Source organism: Aethalodelphis obliquidens, unplaced genomic scaffold (assembly GCF_003676395.1).
Source record: "Aethalodelphis obliquidens isolate GAN/ISIS:26980383/991018 unplaced genomic scaffold, ASM367639v1 scaffold27, whole genome shotgun sequence".
NCBI classification, from domain to species: domain Eukaryota; kingdom Metazoa; phylum Chordata; class Mammalia; order Artiodactyla; family Delphinidae; genus Aethalodelphis; species Aethalodelphis obliquidens.
In genome coordinates, this window is record NW_020837971.1 from 24,808,776 (window position 1) to 24,829,215 (window position 20,440).

The window sequence follows — 20,440 nt, forward strand, 5'->3', positions numbered from 1 at the left end:
CAAAATTATCATATATAAATCAAAATCATTCATAAATGCAAACCACAACCAGTAAGAGGATATAATTTACAAACGCCACAACAAAGATTTAAAAAAATCAAATGAAAGAATTAAACTGTATGAAGAGCCAATGAAAGAGAAGTGGATAATGAAAAAAAGACTTCAATAAATGGAAAGACATAACTCATCTGTGGATGCAAAAACTTCACTGTCAAGAAGTCAGTTTTCTCTAAATTGATCTACAAACTCAATTTGATCTCAATTAAAAGCCAGAAAAAAAGTATGGTATTTACGAGACAATTATGGAATATTAAGGAATTGTTTTTAAAAACAATAGGTTATTATGGTATTATGATTTTGTTACAACAAAGAATTCTTATCACTTAGATTTATAATATATGTTTTAAAATTTACAAATGAAATGATATACCTGGGATATGTTTCAAAATAATATAGGAGGAAATGGGTGGGAGGATCAATGAAAAAGATTGGTCATGAAATGATCATTGCAGTCAGGTGTTGGTCCACAAGGTTTCACTTAATACTATTCTGCCTACATGTATATATGTTTGACATTTTCAGTTTTAGAAAGGTTTAAAAAGATTAAAACACATATGCATAAGAAACCAAAGGGTTGTGTTTTCAACCAAACTGACTCTAAAGTTTCCATGGAAATATAAACTTAGTGAGAAGCTAGGAAACCCCTGAAATTAAGACAATCAACAAAGGGAAATAGCTCTAAGACTGTTATACTGTGATTTACAGTAAGAAATATACATTTGTTTTTCTCCCCAGTTTATGGTGCAGAGCTCCTAAAACCCTTGGAATTTCCTGAGCATAAGAGTGATCAAGGTGTCTTTGTTGTGTCAGTGAGGTGACTTTGGGGAAGGATGGGGGCTGGTTGCCAGGAGAACCAACCACTGATTAGAGAGTTGGAAATTTCAGTCTCAACCCTCGACATCTGGGGACAGGAGAGGAGCTGGATGCTGAATCAAATGCCAAAGGCCAGTGATTAAATCAAACCAATCACGCTTATGTAAGACACCTTCATAAAAATCCAAAAGGATGGGGTTTGGAGAGCTTCCGGTTTGGTGAACCCATGGAGATTAGGGAACAATGGCCAGCTCTGAGGCAGTAGGGAAGCTTTGAGCCCCTTCATCATGCCTTGCTCTATTCATTGCTTCCATTTGGCTGTTCCCGAGTTATATCCTTTTACAATAAACCAGTGAGTAAAATGTTTCTCTTGTAACTAGTAAGTAATGTAACTAGTAATGATTCTCTTGAGTTCTGTGAGTGGCTCTGGCAAAACATTCAAATCCAAGGAGGGGATCATGGTACCCCAATTTACAGCCAGTTGATCAGAAGCACAGATGACATCTGGACTGTGACTGTCATCTGAATGGGGGGGGCAGTCTTGTGGGACCTGTGGGGTCTGATGCTATCTCCAGGTAGGTAGTGTCAGACTTGAATCATAGGACACCCAGCTGGTCTTGGAGAATTTCTTGGGGTGGGGGAAAAAGCCCCACACATTGGAATTGGTGTCCCAGAATTATTAATGACATAGATATAAATAATTTAAACTGTGTGACACTGGAACATTGACAGACCAATGGAACAAACAAAAAATTCTGTTTCTGATATTCAGAAATAGATTAATATCTATGTTGGAACATAGTATGTATGATAAAGATGGCATCTCAAAAGGGATGGGAAAAAACAAATGGCTTGGAACAATTATCTCCTCATTAAGAAAAGAACATTGCATCCATACTTCTCCGTTTGAAACATGATGAATTCCCAATATGGGAAAAGATTTACAGGTGTAAAAAAAACATAAAAAAAAATAAAAATATAAGAAGAAAACTTGGAAAACTCCCGTATGGCATTGGATAGAGGAACACCTTTCTGAATATGACTCAGACTTCAGGAGTCACAAAAGAAAAAAAAAAGTTCTACTACATCAAAACGAAACACAGAGTCACCCAACAAACGTCTGTCTTCCCCCTCCTGGGTGGAGGAGCCCCCTCCTCGGAGCACGAGCCCCAAGCACTGTACCTGACACTTCTAACAGGCTCCACAGATGTCAATTTTTTAAAATTATGAAATGTATTGAAGTATTTTTCCTTTAACATCTAAAAGATGACAAGAGTCTTTGAAGAATTGTTTAAGTAAAACCCACCCTTAAACTAGTATAATTCTCAAAAGAGATTCACTCATGCCACCCCTGCAGTATGCTTTCCCTCATTTTACAGTTTTCCCATGTAAAAGAAAAAAAAAAGACAAATATTGCCCATCAGGACTGATGTAGAATCTCTGAGCTATGCCAGTATCTTTCCCCTTGGGTAATTTTTCCAACATTAACTGGTAACAATAGGACTGCAAATAGCCTTCCCCTGGGACTGCAGGGGGAAGCAGGCACCTGACAGACACTGGCAGATGCAGCTTTGGGTGACAGCTACTAAATGCATGATACTTATCTAGGTGGAGTTTACCATCTCTGCAGCTATAAAAAGGTTAGTTCCTTACTTCCAGCTCCACACCCTGACTGATGTTTTGTATGCTTCACTCATTGTATTTCCGTTTTCAAGGTGAGGGCATTTCCTTGCACAATAAACAAACATAATGAATAACATCAACACTGCTCCCCGGATCTTATAATCATATACATTAGAAAACTATGTATTAGCTAGACAGACAACAATATGACTACACATTGCATTAGAAAACTCAGTACCACACAGGCTTCTAGAGAGCTCTGGTGACCTCATTCCTTGCCTTCAAAACGTTTGGAAGAAATGTAAGGAAGTAGTGTCAATATATTTAATTATCAATACTGAAATTATTGAATTATTTTTTCTAAGAAGCATGCAAAAAGTCCATTTTTATTGATTTATAATCATATTATCGTATGGATTATGACCTTCATAAATAAAGATGGATCCAGGATGGCATGCCTCTCTGAGAGATGGTATGGCACAGAGCAAACCACAGCAAAAAGGTCCAAAAGATTGAAGCAAGACACAGCCTCATTAGTGTAATGAAATTCAACTCAGTTCATTAAGTATGTATTGATTATCAACTAATACCTATAATTAGAGAGATATCAAAATATAAATTAGTTTACTTTGGTAAAATTGATCCAAATACATTTATAATCATTTCAAATGCTTTAAGCTTGCCAATTCTCCCTGTACCAAAGACTATTATCTAGTTTCTGGACCACCAATCTTTGCTACTCTTTCAAGAATGGGAACCAAGTAACAATAGCACTTGAGTCCTAACGACAGGCTTAGCCTGAATTATTAATTTGCCAAACCTATTTAGGAAAACTGCAAGAAAACATAAGATTCCTATTATCTTTCAAGAAAAGATCATTTCAACTTAATTTTATATTTGTTGGGTCAAAATTCCCTATATTATTTGGGCCTTTGTGCAGAATGTATACTGACGTATCTTCTTAGGAAGTTTAAAAAAAATCTTTTTTTTTTTTTGGTTAATATTGCCAAAGAGCTTTAATTTTTTTCCTCTTGAACAAAACAACTTATCATCCATGGTTAGACAATTTTCCCCACAACACCCAACACCATTGATGTTGTTATGACTAAACAAATCGGGTTTTTTATTTTATGGCAAAAAAATAAGTGATTTGAAGTAAATATCAATATATTATGAAACATTGTTTACAAAGCTTACTTAGCATTTAATCATATTCATGACCTCCATAGCAACCACCTCATTTAATGATTTATCTATTTTAAAATTAACTTGTGAAGTACTAAAAAGCATGTTTTGTTACTAAAAAATTTAAATGTGACATTAATCACGTTTGGCTTGGCAAACACTTGTAACAATGTAGATTGGAGTCTACCTTGTGCTATAGTCTTAAAATAGGCAGAACTGCTTATAATTTTCGTATTTTGCACTTTTAAAAGGATCTGTTATTACTGTTTATCATATCTTGATTCTATACACCAAGATGAAAACAAGGTTGTAGGTTTCTATTTGCAAAGCACATTAAAAATAAAACATTCTTAACAGGGACAATCTTGTCTCTGAAAAACCAAGTTGGAGACAATTGTTCTATTTCTCATTTTGTTTTTCAAAATTCTACCACATTATTTATATCATTTGTGCTGTGAGATTTTTTAAAATTAATTAATTAATTTGTGGCTGTGTTGGGTCTTTCTTGCTGCATGGAGGCTTCTCACTGTGGTGGCTTCTCTTGTTGCGGAGCACCAGCTCTAGGCGTGGGGGCTTCAGTAGTTGTGGCACGCGGGCTCAGTAGTTGCAGCGCAATGGGCTCCAGGTGCGTGGGCTCAGTAGTTGTGGCTCGCAGGCTCTAGAGCGCAGGCTCAGTAGTTGTGATGCACGGGCTTAGTTGCCCTATGGCATGTGGGATCTTCTCGGACTAGGGCTCGAACCCATGGCCCCTGCATTGGCAGGCGGATTCTTAACCACTGCGCCACCAGGAAAGCCCCTCTGCTGTGCGATTTTTTTAACAGGCTCTAGTGAAGTTCATCTTGAGATAAGACTACAAAATTACCACTTAACATCAGTGTTCTTTAAACATCCTGCGTTTTGCACAGTTTAAAAGTTTAAATTTGAAACAATTTCACAGCATCATCCAACGTGGTCCCGCACCGCTGGGGTACTAGTGCGAACGTCTGAGCCGAGGGAGGTTCTAAAACCCCCCTACCCCAGAGAGGTGTGTATTTAAGCGGTAACTCTACTCAATACTTTATAAACAAGGGATTGATTTTATTTCTCATGTTGTAAAAAAGAATTGGAAATAGGGATCACGTAGGTCAAACTTCAAATCGTCAGAACCACTTCCGGTACCTGCGGGCGGAGGACGCGTCACTTCCGGCAGAGGTCGCGTCACCCAGGGGCGCGACCCGAAAGCCCTCCTCCCCTCAGCGGCTGGCGTCAGGCTGAGCCAGGCGGAACCCAGGCCAGCGGTGGCGTTTCTGGCGGGCAGCGTAAGGCTGGGGTCCCTGGAGTCGGCCGCCTACGGGCGCCCCGCACGGGCTGCGTCCCGCCATGAAGTTTCGGGCTAAGCTCGTGGATGCGGCCTGTCTGAACAACTTCACGCGTGAGTGGGGGCCGCGTCGGCCCAGGGCGGCGGGGAGGAGGGCAGAGGGGAGGGCGGGAGGCCCGGAAGGGGCAGTGCAAGCGGCCGGGGCCCCGCGAGGAGGATGGGGGCGCGCTGGGCTGGCGGGCCGCTGGAGGATGGGGCGGGCGCAGGTGCCGAGGGTTGTTCCTGCAGATTGAGTCCTATCTCGTGTCTTTTCTTAACCCGGCCGCTGGCGGCACGGACACCTTTATCTGGCGCAGACCGCCCTTCACAGCCCGGCCCCGTTGGTTCCCCCGCCCCCTGCGGCGCCTGGCCCTGCCCCGATCCCTGCAGCACCCGGCGGCCCCGAGTGGACGTGGGAGGGCTGAAGGCGGCCGGTAGGCGCCAGTTCACTTCCGAATATCGCGGTTTCCTTATTCCAGCCCTGATGGCTGGTGATGTGAACGGCGCAGGGTTGGTGGGAGGCTGGCGTGACCTCAGCGGCATTAAAGGCTTCCCGGTGGGTACCAGCGTAAACGTGATTTTCCCACCGGCAAGCTCGTCGGGCCGAACTGGGATTTCTGCGAGCTAAGTTAGCGTCTGGGATACTTGGCGTGCTTCTTAGTAATTCCTTACTCGAATCCTTCGCTGTAGGAGTTAGTAACATGATAGCCAAGCTTGCCAAAACCTGCACTCTGCGTATCAGCCCGGATAAGTTGAATTTCATCCTCTCTGACAAGGTGGCCAATGGAGGGGTGAGCATGTGGTGTGAACTGGAGCAGGTGAGCGGAGGCTCTCTGAGGCCTGCAAACCGTCCCCACCCTCGCCCGCCACGAATGCCGCCGGAAAGAGCACAGATGTCCCCCCTTTTTCTTCCCTTAGGAGAACTTCTTCAGCGAATTTCAAATGGAAGGTGTCTCCGCAGAAAACAATGCGATTTATTTAGAGCTAACATCGGAAAATTTATCTCGAGCCTTGAAAACTGCCCAGAATGCCCGAGTCTTGAAGATCAAGCTGACTAATAAACACTTTCCCTGCCTCACAGTTTCTATAGAGCTGGTGAGTACGACGGGAGCGTTTCTGAAACTTCCCAGAGGATTCAAAAGTAGTTATAAGCCTAGGCTTTCTAACAGTATGTGGAAAGCTAATTGGTTTTATTAAAATGAAAGATCTGCACGTCAGTATTTGTTTTCCCTTGGAGTCATGTCCTCCTCATGTTTAAATAGCATTATGATCCCATAATATTCAACGAGGATACTCCTTTTCCTATGAAATAACACTTCTGCGTCTTTCTTCTCTATCTGCGTAATCCCAGCATCTCCATTTCTTTTACTGGTTTTGTCACCTAGTCTAGAAACCATGGTTTCTCTCCATTTTCACTTTTGAAGCATTTGTGTGTCCCTCCCCTATCCCACGCCTCTGTTGCTGACACCTTTAAAATGACCTCTGGTTCTCGAGGAATACATCTTTCTTCCACGCTACTACCAGATGAATCCAACGCGCAGCTCTCTTCAGGACACATGTACCCCACAGGCTGTCACTGCTCACAGAATGAAGTTCACTTTTCCAACTTACTGTCCGAAGCCCTTGACGTGTGGCCCAACCCATTGTAGAGCCAAATTGCAAACACCTGCCCTCTGAGTGGTTCCCCAGGTGTGTCCCGTTCTTTCCCAACTCCCAGGCTTTGGGGATGCTGGGTCTTCTCCTTGGAGTCTCTCCTCTTACTCTTTGAAGCCTTAACTTCCTTTAGCGCCAGTGCTGCCTCCTCCCTGGCCTTCCCTCATCCTGGCACCTCTCCTCCTTGTGATTTGTGGACTTTATTTTTCGGGTGAGTGTTGTATTCAGTTTAATGCTCTTTATGGAAGAGGATTTCTCAACTTTTTTTTTTAATTGAAGTATAGTTGATTTACAATGTTGTGTTAATTTCTGCTGTACAGCAAAGTGACTCAGTTATACATATGTATGCGTTCTTTTTTTTTAATATTCTTTTCCACTATGGTTTATCTCAGGGTATTGAATATGGTTCCCTGTGCTATACAGTAGGACCTTGTTGTTTATGCATTCTGTGTGTAATAGTTGACATCTGCTAACCCCAAACTCCCAGTCCATCCCTACCCCACCCACTCTCCCCCTTGGCAACCACAAGCCTGTTCTCTATGTCTGTGAGTCTGTTTCTGTTTTGAAGGTAGGTTCATTTGTGTTATGTTTTAGATTCCACATATAAGTGATACCATATGGTATTTGTCTTCCTCTTTCTGACTTCAGTCACTTAGTATGATAATCTCTAGGTCCATCCATGCTGCTGCAATGGCATTATTTCATTCTTTTTTTATGGCCGAGTATTATAGCATTGTATGTTTATATATACCACGTGTTCTTTATCCATTCATCTGTCGATGGACATTTAGGTTGTTTCCATGTCCTGGCTATTGTAAATAGTGCTGCTATGAACATATAGGTGCATGCATCTTTTTGGATTATAGTTTTGTCTGGATATATTTTCGGCAGTGGGATTGCTGGGTCATATGGTAATTCTATTTTTAGTATTGTGAGGAACCTCCATACTGTTCTCCATAGTAGCTGTACCAAAACTTACATTCCCACCAACAGTAGAGGAGGGTTCCCTTTTCTCCCTACCCTCTCCAGCATTTGTTATTTGTAGATTTTTAAATTATGGCCGTTCTGACTAGTGTGAGGTGGTAGCTCATTGTAGTATATTTTGAAAATTAATCCCTTGTCGGTCACATCATTTGCATATATTTTATCCTATTCTGTGGGTTGTCTTTTGGTTTTATTTATGGTTTCCTTTGCTGTGCAAAAGCTTGTAAGTTTGATTAGATCCCATTTGTTTGTTTTTGTTTCTATTTCTATTGCCTTGGGAGACTGACCTAAGAAAATGTTGCTATGATTTATGTCGGAGAATGTTTTGCATATGCTCTTTCCTAGGAGTTTTATGGTGTCAATGTCTTACTTCTAAGTCTTTAAGCCATTTTGAGTTTATTTTTGTGTATGCTGTGAGGGTGTGTTCTAACTTCATTGATTTACATGCAGCTGTCCAAGTTTCCCAGCACCACTTGCTGAAGGAGCTGTCTTTTTCCCATGGTATATTCTTGCCTCCTTTGTTGCAAAGATTAATTGACTCTAGGTGTGTGGGTTTATTTTTGGGCTCTCTGTTCTGTTCCATTGATCCATATGGCTGTTTTTTTGTGTCAGTACCATGCTGTTTTGATTACTGTAGCTTTGTAGTATTGTCTGAAGTCTGGGAGGGTTATGCCTCCTGTTTCATTCTTCTTCCTCAGGATTGCTTTGGGAATTCTGGGTCTTTTATGGTTCCATATGAATTTTAGGGTTATTTATTCTAGTTCTGTGAAAAATGTCATGGGTAATTTGATAGGGATTGCATTAAATCTGTAGATTGCTTTGCTTAGTATGGCCATTTTAACAATATTAATTCTTCCAATCCAAGAGCATGAGAAATCTTTCCATTTCTTTGAATCATCTTTAATTACCTTTATTAATGTTTCATAGTTCTCAGCATGTAAGTCTTTCACCTCCTTGGTAAGGTTTATTCCTAAGTATTTTATTGTATTTTTCTTTGATGCAATTTTAAAAGTTTTTTTGCTTTTTTACTTTCTCTTTCTGATATTTCATTGTTAGTGTAAAGAAATGCAACAGATTTCTGTATGTTAATCTTGTATCCTGCTACCTTGCTGAATTCATTTATCAGTTCTAGTAGTTTTTGTGTCAAGTCTTTAGGATTTTCTATGTGTAGCATCATGTCATCTACATATAATGACAGTTTTGCCTTTTCCCTTCCAATTTGGATGCCTTTTATTTCTTTTTCTTGTTTGATTGCTGTGGCTAACACTTCCAGTAATATGTTGAATAGAAGTGGTGAGAGTGGGCATCCTTGTATTTATCCATATTTTAGTGGATAGGCTTTCAGCTTTTCATTGTTACTATATTGGCTATGGGTGTGTCATAAATAGCTTTTGTTATGTTGAGGTATGTTCCCTCTATACCCACTTTGGTAAGAGTTTTTATTATGAATGGATGTTGAATTTTGTCAGATGCTTTTTCTGCATCCATTGAGATGATCATGTGGTTTTTGTCTTTTCTTTTGTTCTTTTTTAAATTTTTTAAATTTTTAAATTTTTTTTATTTTTTGGCTGTGCTGTGTGGCATGTGGTACTTAGTTCCCTGACCAGGATCAAACCCATGCCCCTACAGTGGAAGCATGTAGTCTTAACCACTGGACCGCCAGGGAAGTCCCAGTCTTTTCTTTTGTTGATGTGGTGTATAACATCAGTTTGCGTATGTTGAACCATTCTTGTTAACTTGGGATGAATCCCACTTGGTCATGGTGTCTGATTTTTTTACATGTTATTGGATTCGGTTTGCTAATATTTTGTTGAGAATTTTTGCATCTGTGTTCATCAAAGATATTGGCCTGTAATTTTCATTTTTGCTGGTATCTTTGTCTGGTTTTGGTATTGGGTCAATGGTGGCTTAATATAATGTCTTTGGGAGTGTTCCCTCCTCTTCAGTCTTTTGGAAGAGTTTGAGAAGGATCTGTAAAAGTTCTTCTTTTATGTTTTGTAGAATTTGCCTGTGAAGCCATCTGGTCCTTGACTTTTGTTTGTAGGGAATTTTTTTTTTTATTACAGATTTTATTTCACTTCTAGTGATCAGTCTGTTCAAATTATCGATTTCTTCTTGATTTGACTTTTGGTGGGCTGTATGTTTCCCGAAACTTGTCCATTTCCTCTAGGTTGTCCAATTTGTTCAAATATAATTGTTCATAGCAGTCTCTTATGTTTTTTTCTGCAGTATCAGTTGATAGTTCTCCTTTTTCATTTCTTATTTTGTTTGGTTTCTCTCTCTTTTCTTCTTGGTGATCCTGGCCAGATGTTTGTCAATTTTGTTTACCCTTTCAAAGAACCAGCTCTTGGCTTTATTGATTTTTTCTATTTTTTTACTCTCTATTTTATTTATTTCCCCTGTGATCTTTATTATTTCCTTCCTTCTGCTGACTTTAGGTGGTGGTCTTTTTTTGATTCTTCTAGGCAGTAGGTTAGGTTGTTTATTTGAGATTTCTCTTGTTTTTTTGAGGAAGGCCTGTATTGCTATGAACTTCCAAGAACTGCTTTTGCTGCATCCTTAGATTTTGTATGGTTGCGTTTTCATTGTCATTTGTCACAAGGTACTTTTAAATTTCATTCTTGATTTCCTTCTTGACCCATTGGTCTCGTAGTAGCATGTTGTTTAGTCTCCATGTAATTGTTTTTTTCTCATTTCTTTTGCTGTGGTTGATTTCTATTTTCATGCCATTGTGGTCAGAAAAGATGCTTGAAATAATGTCTGTACTCTTAAATTTGTTGAGGTTTGTTTTGTGCCCTAGTATGTTGTCAGTCCTAAAGAATGTTCCATGTGCACTTGAAAAGAATGTGTTTTCTTTTATTTTTAATGTAATGTCCCCAAAACAACAATTAAGTGTAGCTGTTCTGTTGTATCATTTAGGATCTCTGTTGCCTTATTGATTTTCTGTCTCAAAGAGCTGTCCACTGATGCAAGTCAGGTGTTAAAGTCTCCTACTATTATTGTATTCCTATCAGTTTCTTCCTTTATGTTTGTTAGTATTTGTTTTATGTATTTGGGTGCTCTGATATTAGTTGCATATATGTTGACGAGTATAAAGTCCTCCTCTTGTATTGATCCTTTTATCATTATATACTGTCCTTATTTATCCTTCTTTATGGCCTTTGTTTTAAAGTCTGTTTTGTCTGATACGAGTGGTGCAACTGCTACTTTCTTGTCAATTCCGTTTCCATGAAGTATCTTTTTCCATTCCCTCACTTTCAATCTTTGTGTTTCTTTTGCCCTGAAGTGGGTCTCTAGTGTTTTTTTTTGGCCACACCATGCCGTGCTGTGTGCAGGATTTTAGTTCCTAACCAGGGATCGAACCTGTGCCCTGTAGTGGCAGCACAGAGCCTTAACCACTGGACTGCCAGGGAAGTCCCTGAAGTGGGTCTCTTGTAGGCAACATATTGCAGGCTCTTTTTTATCCAGTCCGCCACTCTGTCTTTTGATTGGAGCATTTAGTCCATTGACATTTGAGGAAATTATTGATAAATATGTATTTACTGCCATTTTAAACCTTGTTTTCCAATTGATTTTATGTTTCTTCTTTGTTCCTTTATTTCTCTTCTTGTTTTTCTTTTTGTGGTTTGATTCCTTTTATTTTATGCTTGTGTTCTGTTCTTTTTGGTTTTTGTGAATCTATCGTATGTTGTTGGTTTGTGGTTACCCTGTTTTTCAAGTATGTTAACCCCTTTCTATATCTACTTGCTTTAGACTGATAGTCATTGTAGGCTCAAACACATTTAAAAAAAAATCTACATTTTCTAATTCTCCTCCCCTACGTTTTATGAATTTGATGTCTTTACATCTTCATGTTTATTCTTTTAGTTTGTTGTGGTTATCATCACTTTCACAGATAGATTTAAAAATTTTTTTTTCTTTTTAATTTGTATGTTGGCTTAAGTGATTTACTTTCCATTTGTTATTCCCTCTTTCCTATAGCTTGTTGCTTCTTTTCTATTTAGAGAAGACCTTTCAATATTTCTTTTAGGCTAGGTTTAGTAACACTGTATTCTTTTAGATTTTGCTTGTCTGAGAAATATTTTCTCCTCCTATTCTAAATGATAATCTTGCTGGGTAGAATATTCTAGGTTGCAGATTTTTTTCCCTTTCAAGACTTTGAATATATTTTGCCACTCCCTTCTGGCCTGCGACATTTCCATAGTGAAATCAGCTGATAGCCTTACGGGGGTTCCCTTGTAATTAACTCCTTGTTTTTCTCTTTCTGTCTTTAGAATCCTCTCTTTAACTTTTGCCAGTTTTTTTTTTTTTTTTTTTTGCAGTACGCGGGCCTCTCAGTTGTGGCCTCTCCCGTTGCAGAGCACAGGCTCCAGATGCGCAGGCTCAGCGGCCATGGCTCACGGGCCCAGCTGCTATGCGGCATGTGGGATCCTCCCAGACCGGGGCACGAACCCGTGTCCCTTGCATCGGCAGGTGGACTCTCAACCACTGTGCCACCAGGGAAGCCCAACTTTTGCCATTTTAATTGTGTCTTGGTGCACGTCTGTTTGGGTTCACCTTACTTGGGACCCTCTGTACTTCCTGTACCTGGATATATGTTTCCTTCTTTAGGTTTGGGAAGCTTTCAGCCATAATTTCTTCAAAACATTTTTGATCCACTTTTCTTTCTTCTCCTTCTGGAATCTGTATTATGCATTGATTGGCATGCTTTATATTATCCCATAGATCTCTTATCTTGCTTTCATTTTTTTTTTTCTTTTGGCTTTCTGTCTGTTGTGATTGAGTGATTTCCATTATTCTGTCTTCCAGCTCACTTGTTCATTCTTCTATGTTGTTCATTCTGTTATTCGTTGCCTTGAGCTCAGCTTTCATCTCGGCAAATTAATTTTGTAATTTTTCTTGGCTCCTCCTTGTTGTCTCTAGTTCTTTTTTACAGTACTCTGTCTGCACTTCTGTCAAAAGCCTTTCTTAATACCTTCACTATTATCATCACCACCTTTTTGAACTTTTTCTCTGTTAGACTGAAGAAGTCTGTTTCATTGTTTGTTCCTTTGGGGAATTCTCTCTTGGTCTTTTAACTGGGAGTGGTTCCTCAGCTTCTTCATTTTATTTGTATTTCTCTTTCTCTGAGCTTAGGAGAAACAGTTACCAACTGTGGTCTTAGAAGGCTATTTATATGCGGGAGTGTCCCTGTGTAGCTTGTGTAGGTTTAATATTTTTGGTGTGAGGGCTGCCTTTAGTATGGATGCCTTTTGCCGCTCCTCAGCACGTGTTGGCCACTACCCCCTTGATGGGGAGTGTGCAGATGCGGCGGCTTTTGCATGTTCCCGGAGCCGCAGCAGTGAGGGCAGCTGGTGCCCCCTCCTGGAGTTCTCAGCGGTGGTGGCGGCTGGCACCTGCCCACCCAGAGCCCACAACAGAAGCTCATGTGTCTTCCCAGAGCCTGCAGCGGTTTGCACGTGCTCCTGGAGCCTGCGATGGCAGTGGCAGCTGGCGCCCACTCCTGACACTCTCAGCGGCAGCGGTGGCTCACGCCCGCCCCAGGGACTCATATAGGTGGTGTTGTGTTGCCTGAAAGTGCGTGTGCACGTGGAAGGAAGCTCCTGTGGCGGCCCCGCCCCTCCCTTCACACGTCCTCCAACAGTGGCACGTTGCCTCTCTGGTGGGCCCAGGTACGCCCTTGGTCATGGCCACACCACACTCCAGCCCCTTCAGGCAGCCCACCCCAGTCCTCTCCCTGGGTCTGAGCTCCGAAGCCTGCGCTTCAGCACCCAGCCCCCACCCACCCCAGCAGACACGTGTCTCAGGCTGGGCAGTGCAGGGTGGTGGCATCTCCCGTGTGTGCAGGTCTCTCTCCATTCTGCCTTCTGTAAACTGGTTGCTGGATTCTCCTCCAAGGTTCTACAGCTCCCCCTCTGTCCAGGCTGATCTCCCTGCCTGTGAGGGGACATCCAGGGTGTGGGCACCTTTCCTCTTTCACAGCTCCCTCCCTGGGGTGCAGGCCCCATCCCAATTCCCCTCTCTGTTTTGTTCTTTTCTCTTTTGTCCTACCCAGTTGCGTGGAGGTTTTCTCGCCCTTTCTGAAGCCTGAGGTCTTCTGCCAGGTTTCAGTAGGTGTCCTGTGAGCACCGTTCTGCATGTGGATGTAGTTCTGATGCATCTGTGGGAGGTGGCGAGCCCGCATGCTGCTCCTCCACTGTCTTGATCACTCTCTTCCTCAACCTTTCTTCCTTTTTCTCAGCTCTTTGCAGTCACGCAGTTCTCAGAGCTAATCTGTATTTCACCTCACAGTATAAGTGTGGTGTGGTTCTAAAGTTACTTAGGGAAAAGTAAGAGAGTAACATATCATGCTTTTCTTTCTTAAAGTGCAGAATATGTTGGGCTGTGGAGTCTCAGAGGAGCCCATGCACATAGACAGGTCGAGTTTTATCCTTCCAGCAGCACACGAGTGTCCTGTGCACACAGAACAGTCTCTTGGTCCCTTCTGCATAGCAAGTCACTTGTGCTTCACGACTTTACACTGCTCTTCTCCCTGCCTGGGAGAACACTGTCCCCCTCGTCTCTATTTTCCCATGACTGACAGCTCATCCTTGTTCTGGTCCTATCTGAAACGTCACCTCTCGGAGAAGCTTTTCCTGACTTCCCACTCTAAGACCCTCCTCACACGCTCACCTGGTTGCTGTTTTGCTTTCTTCAAATCTGTAGTGATTATATGTAGTGCACCCAGCTTGTATAGTTTGTGTTTCCTTCCTTACCCACCTGTACCTCTGGAACAGAGGGAACCTTATCTTATTCTTGTTCACCACACTTCCCAGCTCCTAACAGGACCCCAAGCTGGATATGCACACCATAAATATTTGTTGAATTGAGAACATTCCACTTAGATTTGGTATCAACTTTTTTAGTCTTTCAGTTCTTTTTTTTAAGTGTTGACGGGATGATACAAATAATTTTTAATTTTTCTGTTGGCAGTTATCCGTGTCAAGCAGTAGTCGTGTTGTGACACATGACATCCCTGTAAAGGTTATTCCTCGAAAACTGTGGAAGGACTTACAAGAACCGACGGTCCCGGACGCTGACGTGAGTGATGCCTGGCGTCCTGTCACTCACCACGTATTAAATGGTGTGATTTGAATTCTCTGACTTTAGATAAAGTCTTGCCGTAGGTTTTATTTGAAAGTTGTATAGTGCCTGAAAAGAGATAGTCTTTTTTTTTTTTTTTTTTTTTTTGCGGTATGCGGGCCTCTCACTGTTGCGGCCTCTCCCGTTGTGGAGCACAGGCTCCGGATGCGCAGGCTCAGCGGCCATGGCTCATGGGCCCAGCCGCTCCGCGGCATGTGGGATCTTCCCGGACCGGGGCACGAACCCGTGTCCCCTGCATCGGCAGGCGGATTCTCAACCACTGCGCCACCAGGGAAGCCCAAGAGATAGTTATTTTTAAAGGACACTCCCAGAAAAAAAAAAAAATTGCAGTATTTGTCTTTAGTTGTTCACATAAAACATCCTAAAGTAGCGTTTTACATAATAGGAATGCCCCATTCTTTACAGTTAGGAGAGAGAAAGTCTTGCCCAATAATGCTTAAGTAAAACTACGGTAGTATTTTGGAGGACCATCGCATTTATCGGGAGTAGCGGTCCTAGGCACCAGCTTGGGTTTCACAGAACGTGGTTTTTTCCTTTGTCTCGTAAGGAGTGATGCCCAGGGTGTGTGGGAGAGCCTGCTTTAGTTCTCCTGACAGGAGTCCCAGAGCCACTGGAAGTAAAGATGATGCCCAAGGGTCAAACTCTTGCTCACGATGTATTGAAGAAGAGACCGTGAAAATACAGTGAATGGAATATTTACTTGGCTTTTGCTAGAAGACATCTTTGCTGGGAAAAAGCCAGCATCGTACCAAGTACTGCTGCAACCCAGTCTGGGCACTGCTGCAGAGACTGGCCCCCAGTGTTTCTGCACAGGGTAGGAGGCAGACCTTGAGCTTGGGTGTGAACCCCTGGAGGACGGTCTCCCCCGGTGCTGAGCCTTAGTCCCCTGGGGTACGTGCAGAGGGCATCTTGGCTGCAGGGCTGCAGTCTTGGAAGCAGGGAATGCCTGCAGGGACATGGTCACTGATGTCACCAGAGGCAGGCATGAGTGAGTGAAGTTGTAAACTTGTTTTTCTTTTTATATTTTAAAAAGGACCTGTATTCAGGCAATTTAAAAACAAGATTCCAGAGCTTTTAAGCGTACACACATTGTGAACAGGTAATGAGCACCTGTCAGTACTTGACTATGTTATGTCAATGTGTTAATACTCCTGATTTTTCTCATTTGCTTTATAGGTTAGTATTTATTTACCAGTCTTGAAGACTATGAAGAGCATTGTGGAGAAGATGAAAAACATCAGCAATCACCTTGTAAGTCCTAACTTCTTGGAAAAGAGCTCCCAAGTGTGTGGTTTTGGCTGCGTGTCCTGGGAGGAGCCTCGTCTGATGGAGTCTTGGTGCCCTGCCATTCACCATGTGGTGTCCGTGTGGGGCGTCCCTCACCCCCTGGCTCTGGGGGCCTGGCTGGTTGTTGAGAGCCTGCAGTTTTACAGGTGCCTGTAGCAACCTGCTCAGGTCTTCTCAACTTACCTCACTCGCATTTGCCCTAGTCCCTCATATCTATATTAATAGTATGTTAAGGATATATTCAACAGTTCTGGCTTTCTTTCCATATGTTCTGGACAGCATATTACATGTTTTATCTGATAATGTACATATTTTCTTATGATCACTGATGCTGGCCTCTCTACTTGCCAGATGTCTCTGTGAGCCCAGGACGGAGATCCCCCAGGACACACCCCTCTTCCTGTAGGCAGCTCTTAGGTCAGCTCGAGGGTCATGTTTACTTCCCTGTTTTCTTCTGTGAAGGTTTTCTGCCAATGTCATGAAACGCTATATGTGACAGTGACAGTGTTGGGGGATCGTGTGGGTCATTCTCCTTCCCTCCCAGGGTTCTCCTGAGTTCTGCACTCACCCCCAAAACTCATTCGATTGTGTCCCTGGATGTTTCATTATAGAAACCCCGGTCCACCTGGTGAAACCTTTGCTCTTCGGTGTCTGCAGGCCAGTTACCTGCCACATGGCTGCCCCCTCCCTGCAGAACTCCTCTAGACTCTTGTCCATCCCCACAGCACCGGTTCTTCCCAGGCCCCGTCTCTGCCGTTCACACTTGGCTGCTTCTCTCCCGTTGTCCCCTGGAAAGCACTTAGCCCTTCTCACTGCTCATCAGAATTCCCAGACCTTCTCCCACCACACTGGCTGTAAGCCCCTCCTCTGCCGAGCTGCTCTGTTCAGCACTACATAAGTTACCTGCTAGCACCTGGGAACCCCTCCTAAAGTGGCAGCTTCCTGAAAAGGGAAATTGTCTTAACCGTCTCTGCGTGACAGCCACCCACTGTGGGGTTGCCAGTCAGCACGTGGGTAATAGGTGTTTGCGCATGGACCTGGAATGAAACTTAGTTTCAAGAGATCTTTGGAATTACAAAAGTTTCCTGAAGCCTAGAAAACGTTGATGGGCTGTTTTATCACCGCAGGTGTGCTCGCTTGAGAGTAATTTTCTTCCATAACTTCATCTTTATAGATTTCACTTTAATTTAGGATGGCTTCAGATGAAGCAGTGTGTCCTGGGCAGACATGGGTGTTCTGCTCTGCCTGCCTTGATGTTGATCCAGTTGTCAGGCTGGGAGCTTCCTCTGAGGATACCCTGGGGACCTCCAGAGAGGTTCGAGAGGCCCAGGAGAGAAAAGGCAGGGCGAGTAAGTCAAGGATCCGATTGTTTGTTCTTTTGGTCCAAGGGAAATGAGTCAGCAAAGTCGCTTAGATAAAATCATCAAAGGTGTTTTTCTCTTCCCTGGAGTGTTTAAAAGCCAGAATTTTGTGGAAGTGGTTCCTGCACTGTGAAATACTAAGGGGAAAGTTATCAAGCATATGGAAAGTTGGAGTAGCCAAATGCATAACGAGATCTACTTGAGTAACCAGAATTCTGTGTCTGAAGATTACAGGCAAGAGACCTAAGGAAAATGACTAGGACTTAACACATTAAAAATATCCCTGTCCCGTCAGATGCCCCAGCGGCCCTTGATGAGATGCCATCCTTACCTTACTTCCTTTAATGAGAGACGTGGCCAGTGGGGGTGGGTTGCGTGTACGACTCAGGTAGGAACAGAAAAAACAGGCATGGACTGACAGAAGTCTCCGCCAGGTTTTAAGGCATTGGGCTCCCCTCCAACCAAATGCCAGTTCTGGTTCAGGAGGTCTGCGGTGGGGTCAGGCTGAGTTTCTGACGGGCGCGCAGGGATGCTGTTGCTGTGGTAGACACGTGGGTCGGCGGTGCTTGGTGGTTGGAGCAGTGCTCTGTTGCTTACACCTTATACGTTGTCTCAGCCTCAGAGGAGCCGAGTCCTTGCAGCCACCCTGGGCCCCCTGCTGAGCGGTGCGCCCCGGTGCTGGGTGTTATCCAGCACGAGAATGGCAGCCTAACTGTCACAGTGGCTCTGTGACTTTTTGTGAATCGAGATCATTTATGTTAGGTTCCCAGTGCGTTTAGCCACTCTTCCGTAAATGGTGGGTAATTATCATTTGGGGAATCTCCGAAAGAGGTAAGACTTTGTCCAAGTCCCTAAGAAGCAAAGTATGTTGACGTGGCTAATACTCTGGCCATCGCTCACAAAATAAACACGGCGACCAGTGTTCAGAGTGTTGCTCGTGAACTCCCTTGGCAAGTTCTGTTTGAACACTGCCCCACACCAGGCACCGGGTGTGGTCAGAGGTGTGGAGCTACTGTTTGATCACTCAGGCGGTGGGGATGTGAAGAAAGTTGCGAGAGTGTTTGAAGTCTGGAGTGAATCTAGAACCTTGCAAGCTGCCTTCTTGAATAAATCTGTATTTATATAAAACCTGTTTTTCAAAAGCGGGGAGAACTTACAGGTAGATACTGAGTGTGTGCTTACTCACAGCAGACGGGCCTGTGGTAGCTTTAGAGTCCCGGTAAGCACAAGGATTGTTTTACATATTTCAGTCAAGTATTGTGTCCAGATAAGAGAGCGGGCTTAGAAACATCACCGTGTGTTTCTGGGTAGTAAAAGAATAATGAATTCTTCTCATTCAGAGGTACGTTTACTAGATGATGCAGCAAGGAAATGTAGAGGCTGTTTTCTGTGTAATGTCAAAGCCTTAGAAATGAGAGCTCACTCAAGTTAAAAACATTTTTTGATTTTGTTACTAGGATGGAAACTATTCAGAGTTCACTAATTTTAAGGAACAAGAATAAGGTCTGCTAGGTGACACTCCGAAGTAAATCTGTCTGAGATTTAGCTGCAGCTGAGCCCTGCGGAGCAGGCCGTGCTCCGCTCACCCATGGCCTCTGCCCCTCTTGCCGCGCCTCTGGAATGGCTCCTCGGCCAGACGACCACCATCACCTGTGGCGGCTCGGTGGCCTCTTGCATTGTTGGTTGAGCAAAATGCTGGCTTGCATGCTGCTGCACGGGCTTTCCGAAGACCTGCCAGGCTTTAGAGATGGCCAGATACCGACGGTAAAAGGCGAAGTGCAGCGTGCCCTGGGCAGATTGCCCAAATCTTGGTACCTGTATCATGTCGTGGTACCTGTATCTTTCTCTGAACTTAATTTCTAGATTCTGTCCCGTTTAGAGACCCTGTTGGTTGGTGGAGGGCAGAGCTTGAAAGGAAAGGGCCCTTCTGATCTTGGGAGAAGTTCCAGGCACTGTTGGGGCGGGGGGAGGTGTGGCCGGTAGGGGCCACGGCAATTGGTCACCAAGCCCAGCTGTCCTCTGAGTACGGAAAGCCCAGCGGTCACGGGGCCCCGCAGCTTGTTGGAGTCCTGGACACCTGACGGCATCTTCGGGCCTTTCTGAATTTGGAAATCTCACTTCCCAATGTCTGAGTTTATTTTTCAGGTAGATGGTTATGTTCTCCTGATATTCTGAAGGCTTTCTGATTATGTGGAATTGGCAGTTGTAATAGATGGTTTGGTCCATTTATAAAGATAAGGCAGGTGGGGCTTCCCTGGGGCTTCCCTGGTGGCGCAGTGGTTGAGAGTCCGCCTGCTGACGCAGGGGATGCGAGTTTGTGCCCCGGTCCGGGAAGATCCCACATGCCACGGAGCGGCTGGGCCCATGAGCCATGGCTGCTGAGCCTGCGTGTCCGGAGCCTGTGCCCCGCAACGGGAGAGGCCACAACAGCGAGAGGCCCACGTACCGCAAAAAAAATAAATAAATAAGGCAGGTGGTGAGCTTCTAACTTCACGTTCTCTTCCGGTTCTCCTCCCTCTGTTTTGCAGGAGTCACACAGTGTCTGTGTTGTCAGAGCTGCTAGCAGGGACCCCCAGCCTCACCTGTTCTCAGGTTTTCCCACGGCGCTCTGCACGTGGAGGGGCTGCTCTCCGGGGATTTCTGAGTCCCTGGCTCTCAGACCTTGTCTTCTTGCTGATGCCATGTGGGGCTTGGTGCTGTCAGGAGTGCCCTGCGTCTGGGGGGGCCACCTTGTCACCTGGTTTGTTGGAAGCTGATGTTCACTTTTTTATTTCCTTTTTCCTTTTCTTAACACTGTAAAATACTCAATTTGCAGATTATTGAAGCAAACCTAAATGGAGAATTGAACTTGAAAATAGAAACTGAACTAGTATGTGTTACAACTCATTTTAAAGATCTTGGAAATCCTCCATTAGGTAAGTTTCCTGCTGGGTTATTTCCTCATCCATAAAACCTGGGCTTGGGCTCAGTCTCCAAGAGCCCTTCCAGCTCTTCA

The 20,440-nt window shown here is 43.6% G+C and overlaps 1 protein-coding gene across 2 annotated transcripts in view; it reads left to right on the forward strand.

Moving 5' to 3' along the window:
• The first annotated feature begins 4,876 nt into the window (after nucleotides 1-4,876).
• HUS1 (HUS1 checkpoint clamp component) overlaps nucleotides 4,877-20,440 on the forward strand; it is a 29,804-nt gene continuing 14,240 nt past the window's right edge. Inside the window, exons 1-6 of one of the 2 annotated variants that reach the window (XR_003436626.1) lie at nucleotides 4,877-5,092; nucleotides 5,708-5,835; nucleotides 5,936-6,112; nucleotides 14,627-14,734; nucleotides 15,974-16,048; nucleotides 20,261-20,360. Coding sequence is in view for 1 of the 2 variants with exons in the window: in XM_027124163.1 (XP_026979964.1) it covers nucleotides 5,041-5,092; nucleotides 5,708-5,835; nucleotides 5,936-6,112; nucleotides 14,627-14,734; nucleotides 15,974-16,048; nucleotides 20,261-20,360 (640 nt within the window). In the remaining variant the exon portion in view is untranslated. The remainder of the gene's footprint in view (nucleotides 5,093-5,707; nucleotides 5,836-5,935; nucleotides 6,113-14,626; nucleotides 14,735-15,973; nucleotides 16,049-20,260; nucleotides 20,361-20,440) is intronic. The other variant, XM_027124163.1, reaches the window with a different exon arrangement.